This window comes from Canis lupus, chromosome 14 (assembly GCF_011100685.1).
Source record: "Canis lupus familiaris isolate Mischka breed German Shepherd chromosome 14, alternate assembly UU_Cfam_GSD_1.0, whole genome shotgun sequence".
Classification (NCBI taxonomy): domain Eukaryota; kingdom Metazoa; phylum Chordata; class Mammalia; order Carnivora; family Canidae; genus Canis; species Canis lupus.
The window spans coordinates 16291825-16314969 of record NC_049235.1 but is presented as its reverse complement, the minus strand read 5'-3'; the positions used below and the strand labels follow the sequence as shown (position 1 = coordinate 16314969).

The 23145-nt window shown below is 38.3% G+C and overlaps 2 protein-coding genes across 2 annotated transcripts in view; both read right to left on the bottom strand.

Moving 5' to 3' along the window:
• The window catches only part of PTTG1IP2 (uncharacterized LOC118827801), a 34638-nt gene extending 22999 nt beyond the window's left edge, over positions 1-11639 (bottom strand). The window contains 2 exon segments of the mRNA NM_001387868.1: positions 6409-6455; positions 11344-11639. Coding sequence (NP_001374797.1) covers positions 6409-6455; positions 11344-11491 — 195 coding nt within the window. The 5' untranslated portion in view covers positions 11492-11639.
• Positions 1-23145, bottom strand: part of CDK14 (cyclin dependent kinase 14) — a 722239-nt gene that overhangs the window by 664027 nt on the left and 35067 nt on the right. The gene's annotated exons all lie outside the window — the stretch shown is intronic.

The window sequence follows — 23145 nt, the reverse complement described above, 5'->3', positions numbered from 1 at the left end:
ATCGAATCCCACGTCGGGCTCCCGGTGCATGGAGCCTGCCTGCTTCTCCCTCTGCCTGTGTCTCTGCCTCTCTCTCTCTCTCTGATGTGACTATCATAAATAAATAAAAATTAAAAAAAACCATCATTTTTTGTTGGTATCTTCTCTTCATTAGAAATAAAATTTCAAAGACCAAGCTAAGAAACTTAGTGCTAACTCTCACCTGGGCTTTCATTGCTGTTGAGAATCATTATATGCCATTGTTGACATACAATGGAATGATAGTTTTCAATCATGGTGACAAAACATGTCATAAGTAATTTTTTTAGCTAATGCCAATTAGAAGACTGAGTTTTGCAAATGAGTAGATTCTAGGTTTTCCCCATAATCACATTTTTCTTATTCATTGCATCTTGATATGGATTATTGCTTGGGACAGAAAGGAATAAAGTTAATTCAAACCCAGTGGATTTTTGGAATCTTCCACAGACTACCTCATCTACTGTACAGTTCATAAGAAATGACTGTTACTCACATGCTTGTAAAATGCACTTATAAATCCCATTCCTAATATCCCACAAAAATGCCCATTTTGATATTACTTTTCTGAAAAACTGTGCAGTGTGTGTGTGTGTGTGTGTGTGTGTGTGTGTGTCTTAGGGCCTAGAGTAGGGGAGATAGAGAGGGTCATGGATCCAAATCTGGATATGTCAATGAACATGTGGATATCACCGGTTAAGAGTCTCTCAGATGAAAAACAAAATGGAGAACCAGTTTCATGGGTTCTTCTCCAAGGCAACGATTCTCCTTACCTGCACTTGGTATGACCATCCATCTGGAAGTCGATTTTTTTTTCTGAGAAGTTTAAGGCCATCTGTCAGGTTCATGTTCTCTCATTTTCTGAACCAATTCATTGTGTCTTTTCTTTTCAGCTCTTTTTCCCCTTAAGAAGTCAATTCTCAGTTCCCAGGCTAATTTCTTAGTCTTTAAGTCCATGCATGGATCATACTCAGAAACACATTCACATTCACAAACACAGAACCTTTCTCATTTCCTTGTTGCCTCTAAGACAAATTCAGTCTGTTTCTTTGCATTCCTTCCTTCCTTTCTAAGTTCAGACGAAGTGGAAGAAGCAAAAGCAAACCTTCTTTTGTTTCTTTCTCACCCCTCTATTTCCTTTACAAACTCCTCTTCCTGGTCTGTCTTCATACCCCTACACTTTTAAATACTGTGTTCTTACCCTTGTGTTATCTCATGGCCTCTGCTGGTACCTGCACTTAAAAAAATCCCAAATTCATATCCTTAGCCCTGATGACCCCCTGGGCCTTGGAGTCACATTCAAAATTGCTTGATTGACATTTCTTCCTGGAATTTTTCACCATCTCAAGCTCAAATTTTCTACAACTAAATTTATTACTTTCCCCAAAGAACTTCATTGTATTTACTTCTTTCTTTCTTTATTTCTGGTAGCATTCTCCCAGCCCATAATTTTAGAAGTCTTTGGCTCCTATCTCTTTTTCTCTATCTATAGTTCACAAAGCCCTATCAATCCTCTATTCTTTTCTTTTGACTGGAACAATCCTAGACTTCCTACCCCGCACTCCCTCCTGATGTGTTATTCATTATCGTCAATTACCATTTTCTTCATGTCACCTTTTAGCTCAAAGTAATTCCATTGAATCCCGTTGAGATAAAACACAGACTCCTTAGCCTGGCATTCAAAACCCATCACAATCTGAGGGAATTTACCTTTCCAAATAATTCCACAAACTTCCACCAATGACAGATTGTCACTCCTGCCACAGTGGACACCTGTTCATTCACCCTGTGATAGCTGCCTGCCTAAGGCCCTGTTCTTTCGTGTGCAGATTTTACCTTCTCTTTAAGGCTCAGATCAAGTTCTGCCTCTTCCCTGGAAGAAACCTTATCTAGTCATTGCAACTACACATGGATATTTTCTCTTCTGAACTCCTATTACATTTTATATCTGCTCCACTCCTTTCGAAATTATAATATTCTTCCACTTAGAGATTTTATTTTTTGTAAAGTTTACATATTGTGCCTGCTCATTAAATTGTCACTCTCTAGAAAGCAAAAACACTGCTTTACATATTCGTGTAACCTCTGGCACACTTATTATTGCCCATAAATGAGTAAATACTCTTTTGATCCTCCCAATGTCCACCAGTTTAAATTCTCCCTTTGCACATTAACATTTATTTAATATTTTTGTGAATATAATATTAAATTGTTTGGTTTATACAATGTTAACAGGCTACTAAACATTATTGTGTATCTTCCCCTTTCTGCATTTGTTTTCATGTTAATTGATACTTGCTTATAAAAATGTCAATTTTCATGTCCATATAAGCTTATTAGAGTTCTTCCCTAAAACAAATACTCTAGCTTTCTCATGGAGCAGTATTAACCATTGTTTTAAAGTCTTTTGTTTTGTTTTGTTTTAAAGTCTTTTAGCTGACTTCTCAGTTGTCACTCTCTTGAGAGTTGGTTTGGCATGGCTTAGTATTTATGTGGGTCATTTTCCTTAGCTACAAGAAAAGAATCCATGTAATTTGTCTTAAATTATGCATTACCAATTTAAAGATATTGAATATATTATGCTGTTCCTCTGGATAATGTGAAGTTCTGCTCTTTGAAGACTTTTTAGACTGAGATAAGGTGTTTGTGATAAGTTTGTGATAAGCCACTAAAGCCCAACTCAAACTGTTTTTTTATTGATTCATAAAATTGGGAAGTCCCGGGATGGCCTTGCTAAATCTCCAAGGATGTTATTCCCATTTCCTCTCTTTTCATCTTTCAGCTCTACTTCCCTCTGTGTTTGACCTAATTTTCTCCTGTGGCAAATGTGGATGCTTTCCATATAGCTGGGAAAGAGCCTGGCTCCCAACAGATACCTACCAATGTCTGGATAAAACTTCAAAGAAGGTTTTAATTGGCTTTTACTGGGTCTTCTGTCCAGTCCAGAACTAGTTACTGGGCCAGAGGGATGGGCTACCCCAAGTACCACTGCCTGGATGGGATGATTTCTGTAGAATAGAAGTGGTGGAATAAAGCTGATTGACAGCTACAGAATCACATAGAACTGAAGGAAGCCAGCCACAAAGGAGAGAAGGTGTGGTTACCTTGAAGGAGGCTAGTGACACAAGCTGAACAAAAGAGTAAAACAAAAAACCTACCTCAGTCTACTGTATTTCACCCTCCAAATTTTCAGAATGTGAACATCCTATTTTCCCCAACTCTGCATTTAAAAAAAAATGCTCCTGACAAATAATGCAAATAACCCTCAACTAAAATTGTTCTTACCTAAAGTCACTGTTAGTTATTGCCCTCCAGCTCTGTCTAGAATCTCACAGTGGTGTGCATGATGTGCAGATGTCGTTGTTGGATTGCCTGGCCATGCAGTGAGTTATTGCTCACCAGTCTGGGTGCCTTAGGCTCAACCTGTGAAGGAGCATCCTGTTCCATCGTCCTCTGAGCCTCTATAAGAGAGAGCCATAGGGGAGAATGTCTCTTCTGGGGACTGCCCTGCTTTAGGAACTCCCCTGATGTGGACTTAGTTACTGGGGCCTAGGAATCAGCTTCGTACTGAATAACCACAAGGTCCTGTTTGACAGGTTCACGTTTTCCTGGCAACTCATCTACCATAAAACCCTGCTATCTGGCATGGATTTGATTTCTAAAAACTCTGAGAATTCCTACCAAGGTTAGAAGTCTCTGGGCTATCATCTGAATCTAGGTTCCTGACAAATTTAACTTTGCAATTCTAGCCTTTAAGCAACAGTCGAAGAGGATAGGACCCATCAACCTAAGTGACTCCATTTGACCTCTGGTCTTGGTTAACATGAGAGAAAAGCTGGTCTTTGATATATCTCCTGCTCTCAGGGGTGGTTCTTTACTGGGAGTGAGTCATTATCTCTGCTGGTCTCAGGATGTTCAGCAAGAAATGATTGGGAGGGATCTGGGATCGGTGTTATAGGGTTGTTTACCAGCACAGAAATAGACTGATTAGGTTAGGAATTGCCACTGTGGGAAATTTGAGGAAATATTGCTAACCAAAGGCAAGAAATAGAGAGTCTTGGGGCCGAGGTGAGATGAGAAACTGGATTTGTAGTTGCACTAATGCAGACTTTGATGCAGTATGCTCTAGCAGCAATAGGCTAATAATGAGTAACAAATGAAAAGATAGACCAATGGACCAATCAGGTCTAGGGAATGTAGGTCAACACAGTTAAAGATGAGAAGGCAAGGACAGGAGCAGCCCGGCGGCTCAGCGGTTTAGCGCCACCTTCAGTCCAGGTTGTGAGCCTGGAGGCCCGGAATCGAGTCCCACGACGGCTGCATGGAGCCTGTTTCTCCCTCTGCCTGTGTCTCTGCCTCTCTCTGTGTGTGTCTCTCATGAATAAATAAATAAAATCTTTAAGAAAAATGAAAAAAAATTTAAAAAGAGAAGGCAAGGACATTAAAGTAGTGGTGATTTTTGCAACCTCCAGTGAAATAAAATAATGTGTATAGGCAAGGATCAAGGCTACTGATATCACAAAATGTTCAACAAATTTATTTGCTTTCTAATGAAAGTCCTCAGCATGAGATAATCCTGCAAAAAAAAATAAATAAACTGAAACTAATCAAGCCTCCATAGGAGAACAAAAAATAGAGAAAAGAGGAACATGATACAGCGCATTATGGGGATGTGACCAGCAAAATCCAGTCGGTGGGAAACGCAGTAGAACAATTCAGTTTCTACAACAAATAAGTAGGAATAAAGAAAAAGAGGGAGAAGGAGCATACAGATAAAGAGATTTAAGGAATATATCAGCCAACTGCAATGTATGGACTTCATTCAAATGAAGTTTAAAAAAATTACAAAACAAGAGAAATGTGATTATTTCCTGGATGCCTGATGATATTAAGAAGTTGTTAATTTTTAGGTATAATTATGTAATAATATTGTAATATTTTAATATTATAAATAACATTAAAAGAAATGAAGGACTTGTAATATTTTAAAGCAAAGTATGTATTATACACACACACACACACACACACACACACACACACAGTATGAGAGCAAGAGAGAGGAGAGAGAGAGAGAGAAATATTTGCAAGTAAAATGATATGGTATCCAAATCTTTTTTTGCTTCAAAACAAGCCATTTTGGCAGGGAGAGGGAGTATATGAAATAAGATTGGCCAAGACAGATCTTGCAAGTATACAGTTTTATTATATCATTTTCTCTACCTTCGTATGTTTGAAAATTTCCATTGTAAGAAATGTGGAAGAATGTTTCATTCAAGTGAATAGCCATGATAATTCACAGGAAGGATGCTTGAAGGAATCTAGAAGAGAGGGCCAATAAGCTGAAGGAAAAACGAGAGATTAAAGGACTTAATTAAAAGATTAAGGGCAGTCTTGCTAAGGCCAAAAAGTAAGTACAGTGTAAGGAGAACAAGAATTTAGAAGCCCCTGTAGATTGCACAGGGTTCAGAGTATGGCCACAGAAATGACTTTAAATTTTTTTTTCTTTTTAAATTAAAAAAATATTTTTTTACTTATTTATCTGAGAGAGAGAGAGCACACGAAAAGGGGAAAGGCAGAAGCAGATTCCCCACTGAGCACACAGCTGATGTGGGGCTCTATCCCAGGACCCTGGGATCTTGACCTGAGCCAAAGGCAGACACTTAACTGATTGAGCCATCCAGGCACTGCCCCAGATGTGACTTCTTAATGCACAGAGCTGAGAAAGTCAGGAGTTTGAGGGACCAAGTGTGTCTGGGCCTTTGCTGAGTTTGCAAAGCACATAAGGTGACGGCATTAACTGGGTGGAGAAGTCCATGAGCCAGGAACCCAGTCCCCATTAAATGAAGGAATGGCCTTGAAGATAAGGAGCACAGAATGGTGCATCTAGATCACTATGACAGATACCAGTTACTAGAGCATGCTCTTTTCTTATTAGTGATTTCATGTCTCTCTGTCCTTGGTGTTAATTATTGGTTCTCTAATACTAGCTATGATAGAATGGTTTTGTAAGGGTTGCTGCAAAGTTCTCTGTAACACTATCTCCCTCATTTCGTATGGCATTTCTGCTTTCTTCCAAATCTGAAGTGAAGAACAATGATTTCAGCTGCCTAATCATCAGAGAAGGGAATTTAGCTACACTGTAGTTAAGGAACAATGTGTCATCCTTCCAGTTTTGGGGGAATAGAGTAGCAAGGAAATTTTTGCTGCATCTCAAAGGAATTATCTTTTTCTTGACTTTAAAAAATTCTTCCCAAAGTATAATTCTTTTCAAGCAAAAAAATTGTTTTGTTTTTGAAGCCTAATTTTCTAGAAGGAAGTACATTTACAACTGTAAATTATGTGACTTTATAACATTCTCAAGACAATTTTTTCATATATAAGTTAACTTACTTTATTATCTTCTGTGCATAATTGACAATTTTTCTTTGCAGCACATGCTATAAAAAATTAAGTGTAAAAATGTAAATGCAAAGACCATTTGTTGCCTAATTTTATATAAAAGTGCATTTCATTTAGTCATTCCTGTTTAATGGCATACTCATCCATATACCAGTTTTATTTCATTATTTTCATATCTAAACACTTTCCCCACTGGTACTATTTAAATCCTCTGTCCTATTTCCTACTATTGCTTGGAAAAATATGAAATGGCATTATCTAACCTTGATTAGCCAAGTTTAAGTTCTAAAAAATAACTTCCAAAAAACAATAAAGAAAAATGAATTGGCAATATCACTGTATATTTACAACATCATACTTTAAAACCTCTTTTAGTAATTCCTTTGTTATTCAGCATGGTTTTGCCAAGATATTCTTGGCTAATTAGTTCTTAAATATTTCTTTTAAGATTTTATTTATTTGACACACACACAAACAGGAAAGAGAGTAAGCACAAGCAGGGGGAGTGGCAGGGGGAGACAGAGAAGCAAACTCTCCATGAAGTAGAAAGCCCCATGTGGGGCTCGATCCCTGTGATCATGACCTGAGCAAGGCAGATGCTTAACCAACTGAGGCATGCAGGCGCCCTAGTCCTTTACGTATTAAAAAAAAAAAAATCAATTCTTCATCTTACTGTATATAAGCTTTAAAAACTTCTCCCAGATGAGGATTTTCATTCTTATTTCATAAAAAATAGACAATATAAGTTATATTTGAAAGTTCTACAATAAAAGCCCTAAGTCTAGAAAAAAAGTATTTTGATGGATATTTTTCTTATTTAAACATCTCTGTAAAGTAAGTAGAGTCTGGAATTCATACCCCAGCTTTCATGTGATATAATAACAATAAAGTCACTCTATTATTTTGGGGACAGAGTTCATAAGCTCTGTGGGAAAGGTCAGACTTTTCTTTTTAATTTCAAATTGTTTGATTGGGTACAGATCTGATTTGCCTGGGAAAAGACTTACAATAGTTTTTTCAAATTAAGCCCTATTGAATATTACTTCTCTCTACCCAAAAGTATCCTTTGGAGTCTCCAAGATGAAGCTGAGTAAAAGCAAGGTAAATGGGAAAGATTCTACTGCTTCAGCTATGTTGGGGACAGCTAGCTTCAGGCTTACTTCAGGAAGTAGTAGCAGGGAAACAAAAGGCACGTGACTCAGCCACCATTCTCCAAATTCTACTTCTTTTCCACAGCTAAAGTTTTTACTTTGGAATAATTTTTGATTTACAGAAAAATTTCAAAGATTATATGGAAAGTTCCTGAATACCACTTACCTGTTTTCCCCATGGATAACATCTTATCATTGTACATTTGTCAAAACTAAGGAACCAACACCAATACATTACTTTTAACTAAACTCCAGATTTTACTAGGATTTCACTGGTTTTTATACTAATGTACCTTTTTTTGTTCTAAGCTCCAAGATCCCACTGCATTTGGTCATCATGTCTTCTCTAGTCTGTGACAGTTTCTCAGTCTTTCTTTGTTTTTCATGACTGTGATGGTTTTAAAGAGTATTGGCCGAATATTTTGTAGGATATCCCTCAGTTTGGGTTTGTCTAATGTTTTTCTCATGATTAGACTGAAGATATGGGTTTGGGGGAAAAATACTGCAGAGGTGAAATTGCCTCATTACATCATATCAGCATGTACAGAATCAACATTGTTTTCTATTTACTTTGTTAATGTTAATACATTAGAGAAAGTGGAAGACAAGGCATCTTTGTGTAAACTAGGAAAAGGTGAGTCTCTGAAAGAACCAACTAGAAAAACACAAACCCTTACTGAGCAGCCACAGTTAGGAATCAATCCAGCTCCATGGGAAATATAGACTAGCCTTCACTCTCAGATTATGTGGAATCCTTATTAAGCAATTTGTAAACACAGATGTCTATTTGAAAACAATCCTGAAAGGTGGTTATTATTATCCCTATTTTATTGATGAAGAAAGTGACCTTGGAAAAGTCAAATAACACATTCAAGTTCACTTGCAAATAATGACAATGTGGATTTGAGCTGTTTTGACCACCAGCACTTCTATCTTCTCCTGGGAAATATAACCCATCCTTCCTTTGCAGGACAGCTTCTTCTTCAGCTTTAGACACATGTACCACTGATAACTGCCCTCTCCTACATAAACTCCCTGGTCCCAGCCAGGCACCAAAGGCTACACACCTGAACCAAACTGGGCTAATCACAGACCATACTCACTAGTCCAGGGAGAGGGAATATGACCAAGTCAGGCCAATGAGAGTCTTCCTCTATGATCTACAAATTAAAATGTAAGGTTTAAGAGGTGGCAGGGAGTCACTTTCTCTTTGTTCGGGAAGTTGAGAAGATGGGGCTGCCAGTGGCCATGGAAAAAGTCCTATGGAAGAAGCTAATCGGAGCGAATGAAGCTGATAAGAAGAGAAAACAGAGAGGGAAACATAGAGGTGATGGTGATTCGCTCATTTCTGAGGTACGATGCATTTCTCTTGTTTCACTCAAGTAAAGCTAATTACATTTCTCTTATATGTAAAATCTTACACTGCCTCTAAAAACATTCCAAGCAGCCCTGGTGGCTCAGTGGTTTAGCACTGCCTTCAGCCCGGGGTGTGATCCTGAAGACCTGGGATCAAGTCCCATGTCAGGCTCTCTGCATGGAGCCTGCTTCTCCCTCTGCCTGTGTCTGTGTCTCTCGTGAATAAATAAATAAAATCTTTTTAAAAAATTAAAATAAAATAAAAATAAAAACATTCCAGTTAGTATCAAGTCCACAGCTTTGTTTCTTTCCACTAAGTCCTGATATTTTCCTTTTCATTCCTGCTACTTATCTTTTTTCCCAAAATCAAAACAGGATTATTGTCTGTCTGTAGTTATAAAGGTAATATGTGTTCAATATAAGAAATACGTACACATTAAAAACAAACACTGAAATTCCACCATCCAGAAAAACTCTGATCCTTTATCTTAAGCAAATTATTTCCACTGATCTCAACCTAGATTTTGGCCTCATTCTGTATGGTTTCAACCATGAAATCCTAAACTCTAATATTCTATTCTGACTGGAATCTTCTTTCCTTTCCTTTCTCACTTGCATTTTGACCTTACTCAGAGCTTCACTTTCCTTGTCCTTTCTATTGTTTTCCAAATCTGTTTGCCCCTCATAGCCTCTTTTCCCTCTTTTAGCCTGACCCTGATGTCAGTGAATGACCTGATGTGGTCCATGTCAGAGGTTTAAACATTTGTATAATTACCCAGCAATCTTTCCTATAGTCTTTCCTGCCTTGTTGGAAAATCAGTGAGGGCCAGCTAATCATCTTTTACATGAAACAATAGGTTCTTTCTTTCTTTTCACTCTATTCCTTAAGGAGGTACTAGCTATTTACACTGCAGGTACCAGATTCTTCCCTTGCCCTAAAGGTCTGATTTTTGTATATTTATCTTCTATCTAGTTACTTCCTTCCTCTTAATTACATTTTTTTTTCATAACTTCTGCAGCATCATTCTCTTCTAGTTCTCCTGGAACATCTCTGGCCATTCTTTTTGAGTTTTCTTGACTGGTTCCACTTCCTCTATCAATGTCTAAAATGTTATTCCATTAAGTTTCATCTTTGGTCCCCTTCTCTTTGCCCATGAGTGATCACAATTTGAAACACCTAAAAATGCCAGGCACCAAAATATATTATATCACAAATCAAAACAAGATTTTTCTTTTTGATTGGCATTGCAATGAATTAATAAATTAATAATTTTAAAAATAGAACAACTTAATCACACAAGCTTATTCTAATGTTTACCTGGAAGAGGAATTGTTTTAAGAACAGCTAAGAGAGGGTGGCCCTGGTAGCTTAGCAGCTTAGCGCTGCCTTCAGCCCAGGGTGTGATCCTGGAGACCCAGGATCAAGTCCCACATCAGGCTCCCTGCATGGAGCCTGCTTCTCTCTCTGCCGGTGTCTCTGCCTCTCTCTGTGTGACTCTCATGAATAAATAAAATCTTAAAAAAAATAAAAAATAAAAAAAGAACAGCTAAGAGAAAAAAAAAACAATGGGGAGCAGATCACAAGGTTTTATATAATTCTCTATACTGTAGCCTTATATTTTATATACTTATACCAAAGGAAACAGTCTAGGCCTTTTGATTCAGCCTCTTCCTACTCCTCATTCTCTCAAAGGGGAGTCTCATTGCAGGGCAAAGCTGAGAGCTTTGATTTGGTTTTAGTAAGGAAGACTGATTCTCTTACAGATACTAACATTCTTTTAGGCCCCAGAAACCAGAGAGCAGTAATTCTTCAATCTTCATACAAATGGCAATCTTGGCTTTACGGGGCATTTTCCAAATAGTTCAAATCCTATCCTTATTCTATTTATACAATTTCAACTTAGGATACTAAAAACCTTATTTTCCAGGTTCATGGATTCAACTCAGCATGAATTTTAACGTTCCGAAATTTCTTCAGTTGAGGAAGAGAACTAAGAGAAGTCTTCAGGCCAAAGTAATTCTTTCTTAAGACACAAATTAAGCAATTTATTAATTAAAACCTTTAAATACTAAGGAAGACTAGCTATGGCTATTGAGCAGAGTCTGATCAGCTTATTCACAGCACAAACTTTATGTGATATATAGGTCATGCAAAAAGTGAGCGAGGGAAAGGGACACATGCTTTCCCAAATTTTTAAACTGTTTTAATCCACTATTCACATTTCTGATACAGCAAATTAATTTGAATCCAATTAAATTGGATTTCACCAAAAATGTCAAGAGCCTTTAAACACATCTTCCTGCCAACACTAAACAGCAAAGTTAGAGATGAAAATTTCAGCCTGCTAGGATGCCACAACTGAAAGGAAATATGGCAGTGGCATGTGTAGGGCATCATCCTCTGGGCTCAGGGGCTCACCATCATCCAAAGATTGTGATCTCTGCTTGCCCCTCTGTCTGGAGATTTGGGAAAATTGATCCTCTGAGAAGTTGATAAGCAGTTGAATGAGAAAGAGGGAGAGGAAAATTGGCAAGAGGATTTGGCTCCATGCCCGCAGCCAACACATTGTTCCTTCAGCCAGTTGCAGGCCAGTCGGACTGTTGTGGGCACCAGGTACCAAGATGGACAGGTGGACCTTGTCAGAGACTGTGACCCGACCAAATCACAGCACCTTCTGAGGCAGCCCTTTCTGAACCCTGGACCTCAGCATAATTTGCAGAACCTTAGAACTTGTCGTGTTCTAGCCAGAACACAGAATGTTGCTAATGCAATCCTGGTCTGCCCTGGGCTTAGGCTTCCTAGGACCCTGATCACTAGGTAAAGTTCTCCCACTGGACTTGATTAGATCCCTGCTAACCTATTGTTTTTGGAACAGGGTCTGGTTTCTAATGTCCACCACATTAAAAAAAAACAGTTGTACTTTTCTGTGTTTTCCTCAGATATAAATGAAACTATCATGCACTCCACCCCATGGGGCGCAACAAATAGGCAGTGAAACTGATAGCTCTGTAAATCTTTGATCTCTCCTTGACTGGTCTGTGCGCCTATGGCAGGCTTTAATGTAGTTTTCCAAAGTATAGTGTATTTTAAGTGGTATGCAGATGACTATCTTTTACTTTCATAGTTTTAAGTTTATTTATTTATTTATTTTAGAGAGAGAGTACATGCACACAGAGGGAAGGGACAAAGGGAAAGGGAGAAAGAAACTTAAGCAAGATCTTGCTGAGTAGGCAGCCAGACATGGGTCTCAATCTCACCACCCCAAGATCACTATCCAAGGAGAGAACTGAGTTGAAACCAAGAGTGGGTGGCTTAACCAACTGCACTGCCACAGGTGCCCCTGTGAATTTATTTTTAATGTGTATTGGAAAATTGTAATTAATGGGTATAGTGATATAATGGTAACAACATAAGCTTTTAAAATAAATCTATGTTAAAATGTCAAGCTTCAGAAATATAAATAGTAGTACAAAATTTAAAGGGTATGACAAAATTGTTAAGGTGCTTCCAGAATGATTGAAATTTGAGCAATATTTTCCCAGCAGGGTAGGGGGAAAGGATGAGGCATGGAAACTTGTGTTTCACTGGGGCCTATCTTACTTTGTTTCTCAAAAATGAATGGTGGAGTTGTCCCAAGGCCATGGATTCCTGGCATATTGATCTAATGCACCCTGAAGACTATGATATAGAATTGATTATAAAGATGGAGATGGACAAGATGTGAGCAGACCTCCAGGCTTTTTTCTTGCCTATCTGCAAGGCAGAGGACAGACCAATTGAGAGTTATTAGCTCTAATATGAAAAGTGCTCTTATAAACTGACAAGAAAAAAGACAAAAAAAAAGAAGGGAAACAGTGGGGAAATGGACAAAAGATGTAAAGACACTATCTAGAGAAAAGCAAACCCAAGTAGCCAATGAATGTGCTTAAAATATGCTAGTACTCGGAAATTGTAAACTGAAATAATAATGAGCTGACACTTTGTATGCATCAGGTTGGCAAAAATATTAAAACAAAGCTAATACATATTGCTGGTGAAGATGTGGAGAAAAGTACCATTTTATACTTTTTGGTGGAGCTGTGAATTGTTATAATTTCTATGGAAAGCAACTTGGCAACAGCAATTAAAATTTAAAAATACATATATTCTTTATGTGCATGTTTCTGTTTGAGAATCTGCCCTTCACCACTGCTTAGTCCTCATTGTATGAATGGGACCCCAAAGCCTATCTTGGAAGTGGAGTATGAAACCTAGACCCGAGAAAACTAGGACATGGTATTTCCCCAGCCACCATGAGGTGGGTGGCACCTGACCCAAGCTAGTCCAATCCAAGTCAATCTTAGGGCTTTTGCTAGAAATGCTAGGACAAAGATGCTTATATTTCTCTGGATTCAGACTTGAAAAGATTTAATTCCCATAGCTGCCAAAAGCCATCTTGAGACCATGTAGTGTATAGCTATGAAAATGCCCAGTTTAGATCATAAGTGGCTGATGGCCTTGGCTATTGTCAGTCAGATGTCCCATCATATTTGTGACAAAACCATGATTCCTCCAGACTGCTCCCAGCCAAGATTAAATGTGGTAAAAACACTAATCCAGAATGCTTCTAATGGAAGATTTTGGCTTGAGGATGCCCCATCAATCTGGCTGAAATTTTTGTAGAACTAGGCTGTATTCTGAAATTCTTCCAAATAAATCTTTATTCCTTAGCCTCTCCTTTACAAATGTCATCCCTATGTCACTGTTTGAAGGTTCTCTTCACCTTTACTAGCTCCCTCTGTTATCTTTCCCAACTATTTCTCCAATAACATTTTTGCACTTCTAATCACATTTTGACAGTGATCCCTGAAGTATATAAACTAACACAAATACTCCTAGAAGTGTTCTGAGAAAACAAATGGTAAGATAAAGTTTTGAAATTGGTTCACTTACTATCCAATGGGCAAAGTGGTGCCCTCTTGAGCAGTATGTGGAGCATGAATAATAGTCCCTGGAAAGAGATGACAGCAGATTTGCTAAAAAAAAAATTCACTGGTGGTAAAATATTTTCCATCTAGTAAAATGAACTGGTGGAGAGGAATGTCCTGGCAGGTATAGGGAAGTGGTGCCTACAAGGACAGCAGAATGGGTTGGTTATAGAGTTATACTAATGCCCTATAGGGGGGTAATAAGAAACTGACTAGCAGTTAAAGACTAAGTACGAAAGCCAGAGGACCTATTTGGTAGCCTTCATCCCCTATAGGGGGAATGGACACACAGCTAAGCAGCAGACTGAGGACCTGATAGTGACAGAGCTCCAGAGACATTTATATGTCCAGCCAGGCACACATGCAAAGGCCAGAGTTCTGGCTGGGAAAACTTGGCTGAAACATGTCTTCTGTGTTTAAATACCACCACCTGTTCTATTACTTTGGGAACGTCAGTAATTCCATGGATTTAATGAGCCCAGTTCTGTGACAGTCTCTACTGTCAGTTTTGGTTTATGGAGAGACACTGAAATTCTTAGTGATACAGTTCCCTTTTTACCACTATATTCCTGATGGCCTTGGTAAATGGATAGATCCTCCTAAGGATGTGATGTTGACTCTGCAAGTCCCCCTGAAATGTCAGAGCTTGTGAAGGTAGACTCCCCATATGCTGGAAAATAAGATGTTTCAATAAGTTCCCTCATGGGAGCCCCCCACTCTCCTTCCTTCTGGCTGATAGGCCAAAAACTGAGTTAAACTCAGTAGAATCCAGATGAGGACACACTGTACCTGATAAGAGAGGGGAAAAAATTATATTCCATAGTACTATTAGCTTGTATTAGCAGAAGTCAATACCACCGATACTGAATTTTGAAGATGCTTGATCAAGGCACTGGAATGTTAAACTAGATAAATAAGACTTTGTTGACTTGGTACTTTCATAGGACATGGGATTTAATACCCTGGCAAGACCCCAGGGGGATGGGGCAAATTCACTATTAGGGTGACTTTTGGAAGTCTGAAGAAAGCAGGGCCAATATTGAGGAAAGTGGTAATACCTGAGTTGCCTACACTGAAGGAAGAAGGAATAAAAAGGTTGAGAGAATTGAGCTTACTGGAGTAGATATGTCAGACCAGAAAAACCACCAGATGATTATATATTATATATTCCAGGAGAGGGTCCAGAGAAAACATCAAGGCCATCAGGAACATGCTGCTAAGAAGGGCACCAGTGTCACTGAGTTCAGTGATGGCTCCCCAATGCAGGCCAAGACTGATTGTAGAAACAGTCATGGAGCTGGGCTTACTAACAGCCAGTGGGAATGATGGAGGTCCCAAAGTAATAACGATCAAGTGGTGGTACTCACACATGAGAATTCAGAAGGCTAGAATAATCAAAGCAACAGTCAAAGTCAAAGGGTCAGTGAATGGGGGCTTGACTCACAGGAGGAATGGAGATGGTTAATAGACCATAGCATTCCTTGGGGTAGAATAGCGGGTTATTCAACAAGGGTGCTGTTTAATATCCACACTCAGAAAAGGGCAAGAATGGAAGAGGCTGAGGGCATAGCTCCAATAAAAATTTGTGATCCCTTAATCAGTTTCCAAACTTGAGCCAATTTTCAGATCCAGAACTCATTGAGTAAAGAAGTATCTGAGTTCTAGAAAGGGCTCCACAAGAACTGCACCAAAAATATACTATAATGATTTCTTCCAGTCCTTCCTCGTTTACTACAACCATTCACTGGAGTGACTATAAAGCAGAAAAAAAGAAATACCTGACATTTTGAAGACTTTTAGACACAGGGTCTGAGCTGACGTTGATTAATGGAGACCCAAATCATCACCGTGTCTAATTCTGTCTTGGCATCTTCTTCTCAAAAGACTTCACCTCATGAGGGAACAGCCAGCATGAGAATGAAGTCATTTCAGAAGAAGAAACAGGATTCTGCTGATCCATCTGGACACAAGATCAGACACACCATGGAGTCAATTTTTTCTCTTATCAGAGTCAATAATTCCCCTTTCCCTTAAGCTGGTTGGACTTATGTTTTCTTTTTCTTTTTTTCTAAGATTATTTATTTATTCATGAGAGACAGAGAGAGAGAAAGGCAGAGACACAGGCAGAGGGAGAAGCAGGCTCCATGCAGGGAGCCCGACATGGGACTCAATCCCAGGTCTCCAGGATCACACCCTGGGCTGAAGGTGACGCTAACCACTGAGCAACCCGGGCTGCCCGACTTATGTTTTCTTATGTCTCTTGAGCATTGCTTCCTTGAAAGCAACATATTAAGATTCCTCAGAGGAAGGAAAAATGATGATAACAGATGTGATTACTGTTCTTAAGCAAGGTTTCTGTGCTCTTTCCTAGAGTTGATCTGAATATCTGCAATGAGGAAGGGAAATATGTAAGCCTACAAATCCCATGTATAAAGCACCTTGGTTCATAAATTGACCTTGTTCTCTTGCTCTTTCTAGCCATTTAGGCATTTCCATATACGTATATATACATATATACACATACTACAAAATGAATAAAGATTATGTTTATTCAAATAAATAAAAGACAAGGGGAAACTTTTTTGATATTGTTCCAAATTAAGAACAGAAGATTATGATTATAATCTGTTACAGAAAACCCATAATTTTCAGGGCAGATCAAAACAAGAGATCATGACACTCCCTTCCTCACTCTACTGTGCCTAACTATAAGCCGTCCTTTGCCTAAATATATACCTCACCAGCTCTGAGTCCCTGAATCTGTTCAGATAATTGCAATATCCCACTTCAGGAAAAGAATTGAGAAAGTGATTTTATCACCCATGATGTCTGAAAACCTTGCACCAACCTCAGTATCTTGGTGCTTTATGAATGAGGTTTCATTGCCTCATCTTGCCAAGGGTACCATCTATTTGCCAGAGATGTAGCCCCAGCTCTGGCTGACTTGGAACCAGCAGTCTCACACACTCCTGACATAACAATCGTCTCATTCATCATCTGCCCAAACCACTTTTGGCTGATGACTGTGTGCTATCTCAGACAAAATGGAAACAGTCAAAAGGAAATTTAGACTCCATATTCACATTTACTCCAATGCCTTCACTCTCATTCTCTGTTTTTCTGCCTGTTGCTATAGAGGAATTATTCATGCTCCTATTCAAAAATCAAATCTTCTGCAAGGGCACTAGATCTTGAACCTTCCACATCTCTCCAAAAGCATTGCTCCAACAACTCTCCTCTTCTCCTCTTCACCCATGTGCTGCTGACTCCTAAATTTATATTTCCAGTTTGTACTTCTCCCCTCAACTCCAGTCAAATATATAAAAATACCTATTCAACATCTCCAAACAGTGGCAAATAAACATTTTATCTCTATATGTTCAAAATTTCTGATCTTTCTCCCAAAAAATCAACCCAGGGAGGTTCACATCAAAACACATAGTAATTAAAATGACAAAAGTAAAAAAAAAAATGACAAAAGTAGTGATAGAGAATTTTAAAAGCAGCAAAAGAAAATACAGCAGTTATATGCAAGGGAAACCCCAAAAAGGTACCCACTGGTTTTTCAGCAGAAATTTTTCAGGCCAGAAAAGAATGGCATGATATATTCAAAGTGCTGATAAGAAAAAATCAGCAGCCAAGAAAACTCTATTTAGCAAGTCTATCATTCAGAATTGAAGAGATACAGAGTTTTTCAGACAAACAAGAGATAAAGGAATTCATGACCACTAAACCAGCCCTACATGACTCTTAGAGTGAAAAGTAAAGACCATAAGCAAGAGTTAAAAAAGCAGGAAACACGAAAGCAGTAAAAAGAAGTGTATTTGTAAAAATCAGTCACAGGACTCACAAAATAAAAGGATATAAAGTATGATATCATTTAACTATAACATGAGGAGGAGAGGAGTAAAGAGTGGGTTCAAACTAAAGCGATCATCAACTTAATAGACCATTATATATGGAAGATGTTATATACAAACCAAATTGTAACCACAAATTAAAAATCAGTAAAAATATGCAAAAAATAGAGAGAAAGGGATCCAAGTATATCACTAAAGAAAGTCAGCTAATCATGAGAGAAGAGAGTAAGATAAGAAAGGACAGAGAAAAACTACAAAAACAACCATAAAACAAGTAAAATACCTACCTCTCAATGATTACTTTCAATGTAAGTCGACTAAACACAACATTCCAATCATACGACATAGGGTGACAGAATGGATAAAAAAAAAAAAAAAAAAAAAAAAAAACCAGACCCATCAATATGCTGCCTATAAGAGACTCCTTTCAGAACTAAAGACACATGTAGATTGAAAATGAAGAGATGGGGACACCTGGGTGGCTCAGTGGTTGAGCAATCCCTGAATCCCAGGATCGAGTCCCATGTCAGGCTCCCTGCATGGAACCAGCTTCTCTCTCTGCCTATGTCTCTGCCTCTTTCTCTCTGTGTCTCTCATGAACAAATAAATAAAATCTTAAAAAAAAAAAAGTGAAGGATGAAGAAACGTTTATCAGCCTGATATGGGGCTGGATCCCAGGATCCGAGATCATGACCTAAAGCAGAATATTTGAATATTACCAGCAATGAAATTGAATCAGTAATCAAAAATTCCCAACAAACAAAAGTCCAGGGCCAGATGGTTTCATAGGTGAATTATACCTAACATTTAAAGAGGAGTTAATACCTTTTCTTCTCAACTATCTCAAAAAAATAGGAAAAGAAGGAAAACTTCCAAATTCATTCTGTAAGGCATGCTGATACCAAAACCAGACAAAGACTCAACCAAAAAAGAGAACTAGGGGTCAATATCTCTGATGAACATAGATGTAAAAATCCTCAACAAAATATTAGCAAACCTAATTCAACAATATATTTTTAAAAATCATGCACCATGTTCAAGTGGGATTGATTCCCAGGATGCAAAGGTGGCTCAATATTCACAAATCAATTAATGTGATACATCATATCAATAAGAAAAAGGATAAAAACCATATGATCATTTCAATAGATTCGGAAAAAATACTTGACAAAGTACAACATCCATTTATGATAAAAACCTTCAACAAAGTAGGTTCAGAAGGAAAATATCTCAACACAATAAAGGCCATATATGAAAAACTCACAATGACCATCATACTCAATGTGAAAAACTGAGAGCTTTCCCCCTAAGACCAGGAACAAGACAAGAATGTCCACTCTCATCACTTTTATTCAACATAGTACTGGAAGTCCTAGCCGCAGCAATCAATTTTTGTTAAAAGGAATAAAAGGCATCCAAATTGGTAAGCAAGGAATACAATTTTCACTATTTGCAAATGACATTATAGCCTATATAAAAAACCCTAAAGGCTCCACCAAAACCACTAGAGCTGATAAATAAATTCGGTAAAGTTGCAGGATAAAAAAAATCAATGTATAGATATCCATTGCATTTCTATACATTAATAATAAAACAACAGAAAGAAACTAAGAAAGCAATCCCATTTAGTTGTACCAAAAAGAATAAAATAGGGATCCCTGGGTGGCGCAGCGGTTTGGCGCCTGCCTTTGGCCCAGGGCACAATCCTGGAGACCCGGGATCGACATCGGGCTCCCGGTGCATGGAGCTTGCTTCTCCCTCTGCCTGTGTCTCTGCCTCTCTCTTTCTCTCTCTCTGTGACTATCATAAATAAATAAAAATTTTAAAAAAGATAACATTATAAAAAAAAGAATAAAATACCTAGGAATAAACTTAACCAGAGAGATGAAAGACCTGTACTCTGAAAATTATAAAACATTGATTAAAGAAATTGAAGGTGACACAAACAAATGGAAAGATGCTCATGGACTGGAGAGCAAATATTGTTAAAATGTCCATACTACTGAAAGCGATCTACAGATTTAATGCAATCCCTATCAAAATACCAACAGCATTTTCCCACAGAACTAGAATAAATAATCCTAAATTTGTATAGAACCACAAAAGACCCAGAATAGCCAAAACAGTCTGGGGGAAAAAAAAAGCTGGAGGTATCACAATTCCAGATTTCAAGTTATACTACAAAGCTGTAGTAAACAAAACAGTATGATACTGGCACAAAAATAGATACATAGATTAATGGAATAGAATAGACAGCCTAGAAACAAATCCATGATTATATGGTCAATTAATCTTTGACAAAAGAGGCAAGAATATGCAATGGGAGATAGTTTCCTCAACAAATGGTGCTGGGGAAAATGGACAGTGACATGCAAAAGAATGAAACTGGACCATTTTCTTATGCTATACACAAACATAAGCTCAAAATGGATTAAAGATCTAAATGTGAGACCTGAAATCATGAAAATCCTAGAACAGAGCACAGGCAGTAATTGCTCTTACATTGGCCATAGCAATATTTTTCTAGATAGGTCTCCTGAGGCAAGAGAAATACAAGCAAAAATGAACTGTTAGGACTACATCAAAATAAAAAGCTTCTGCAAGGTGACAGAAACAACCAATAAAACTAAAAGATAACCTGCTGAATGGCAGAAGATAATTGCAAATGACATATTCGTTAAAAAGTTAGTATCCAAAATGTATCAAGAACTTTTAAAACTCAGTACCCCAAAAACAAATAATCCAGTTAAAATGGGCAGAAGACATAGATAGTTCTCTAAGAAAGACATACAGATGGCCAACAGACACATGAAAAAATGCTCAACATCACTCATCATCAGGAAAATGCAAATCAACATCACCTCACACCTATCAGAATGGCTAAAATAAAAAACACAAGAAATGGGATCCCTGGGTGACGCAGCGGTTTGGCGCCTGCCTTTGGCCCAGGGCGCGATCCTGGAGACCCGGGATCGAATCCCACATCGGGCTCCCGGTGCATGGAGCCTGCTTCTCCCTCTGCCTATGTCTCTGCCTCTCTCTCTTTCTCTCTCTGTGACTATCATAAATAAATAAAAATTAAAAAAAAAAACACACACACAAGAAACAAGTGTTGGCAAGGATGTAGAGAAAAATGAACTCTTTGGCACTGTTGGTGGGAATGCATATTGACCCAGCCACTGAAAAAACAGTATGGGGTTTCCTCAAAAAGTTAAAAATAAAACTACCCTATGATCCAGTAATCTCACTATCAGGCATTTACCCTCAAAATACAAAAATACTAATTCAAAGTGATACATGCACACCTATGTTTTATTGCAGCATTACTTACAATAGCCATATTATGGAAGCACTCAATTGTCCATCAGCTAAGAGCAGCCCTGGTGGCTCAGCGGTTTAGCACCACCTTCAGCCCAGGGCGTGATCCTAGAGACCCCGGATCAAGTCCCACGCTGGGTTCCCTGCATGAAGCCTGCTTGTGTCTCTGCCTCTCTCTCTCTCTGTGTCTCTCATGAAAAAATAAAATCTTTTTTAAAAATTGTCCATGAACTAATAAACAGATAAAGAAGAAAGAAGAGGGGGATCCCTGGGTGGCGCAGCGGTTTGGCGCCTGCCTTTGGCCCAGGGCGCGATCCTGGAGACCCAGGATCGAATCCCATGTCGGGCTCCCGGTGCATGGATCCTGCTTCTCCTTCTGCCTATGTCTCTGTCTCTCTCTCTCTCTCTCTGTGTGACTATCATAAATAAATAAAAATTTAAAAAAAAAAAAAAGAAGAAAGAAGAGGTAGTGTGTGTGTGTATATATATATATATAAAATATAATAATATATATAATATATATTATTCAGCCTTAAAAAAGAATGAAATCTTTTCATTTGCAAGGACATGGATGGATCTAGAGAATATAATCGTTAAGTGAAATAGGTCAGTCAGAGAAAGATAAATACAATATGATTTCACTTATATGTGGAATTTAAGAAACAAAACAAATGAACAAAGGGAAAAAAAGAGAGAGAGAACCAAGAAACAGACTCTTAACTATAGAGAACAAACTGAGAGTTACCCGAGGGAAAGTGGGTGGGGAATGGATGAAATAGGTAAAGTGGATTAAGAGTACACTTATCGGGCAGCCCCAGTGGCTCAGCAGTTTAGCACTGCCTTTAGTCCAGGGCCTCATCCTGGAGACCTGGGATCGAGTCCCATCCATGGGCTCCCTGTATGGAGCCTACTTCTCCCTCTGCCTGTGTCCCTGCCTCTTTCTCTCTCTCTCATTCTCTTTTTGTCTGTCATGAATGAAAAAAAAAAAAAAAAAAGAGTATACTTATCACGATGAGTAATAAGCAATGTATAGATTGTTGAATCACCTGAAACTAATATAACATTGTATGTTAAGTATACTGGAATTAAAATTTTAAATGTAATAAAAATAATAAATAAAAAGTAAAGACTGACGTCAGTCAGTCAAGCCAGGTAACACCTCTGTTCGTAACCTTCCATCTTACTCAGAGTAATACCCCAGCCTTTTTTTTTTTTTTTACCCCAGCCTTTTATAAAAAGCTGATGCCTATGTGATCTGACACTTCCCTACCTTGCCTCTCTGGCATCATCTACTATTAGTGTCCTCGTGTTTTTAGGCTACATGCTGGCATCCTTGTTGTTTCTCAGATACATTAGGTATGCTGTCATCTCAGAGCCTTTATGGTGGCTGGAACACACCTCCTCCAGATAGCCTGCTGGTTAACCCCCTCAGGTCCTCCAAGGTTTTGCTTAGATGGCATCTTCTCAATGAGGCTTAATCTGAAACACCTCAGAGAATATTGGAACCCAAATCCCTTCATATCAGCAATCCCAATTTCCTTACTATCCAAGAAATTGTATTACCTAAAACATTGTATGATTTACTTATATTACTGCTTTCTTCCTTTCTCTGGTCCACCAGAATATAAGCACCACAGAATAGGGTTTGTTTTTTTTTTGCTGTTGTTGTTTTTTGTCTCCTTTGTTTACTGATATAACCCAAACATTACAATAGTGCCGAACACATAGTAGGTGCTCAATAAATACTTTTAAAGCTATATCCCAAAATCATTTATCGTCTTAGTTCTGGTTTTATATTGCAAGTTCCTTCTAGAAATCTCTACCTGAATGTCCCTTTACACACCTTAAACTCAGCATGTCCAAGTCAGAGTCATCTTCCTACAGGGACCAAGGACAAGCCACCCTAAAATGGGCCACTTTGGCATATAGATTATTTTGAGCTGAAATCAATCAAGACCATACAGGCTTGAGAGAAACATTTGCCTTTCCCTTAAATACACAGAAGAATCTAAACTAGGGAGTCTCTCCCAGAATAAGGGTTAATATTAATAGCAGGGATAAATTTTATCTGAGTC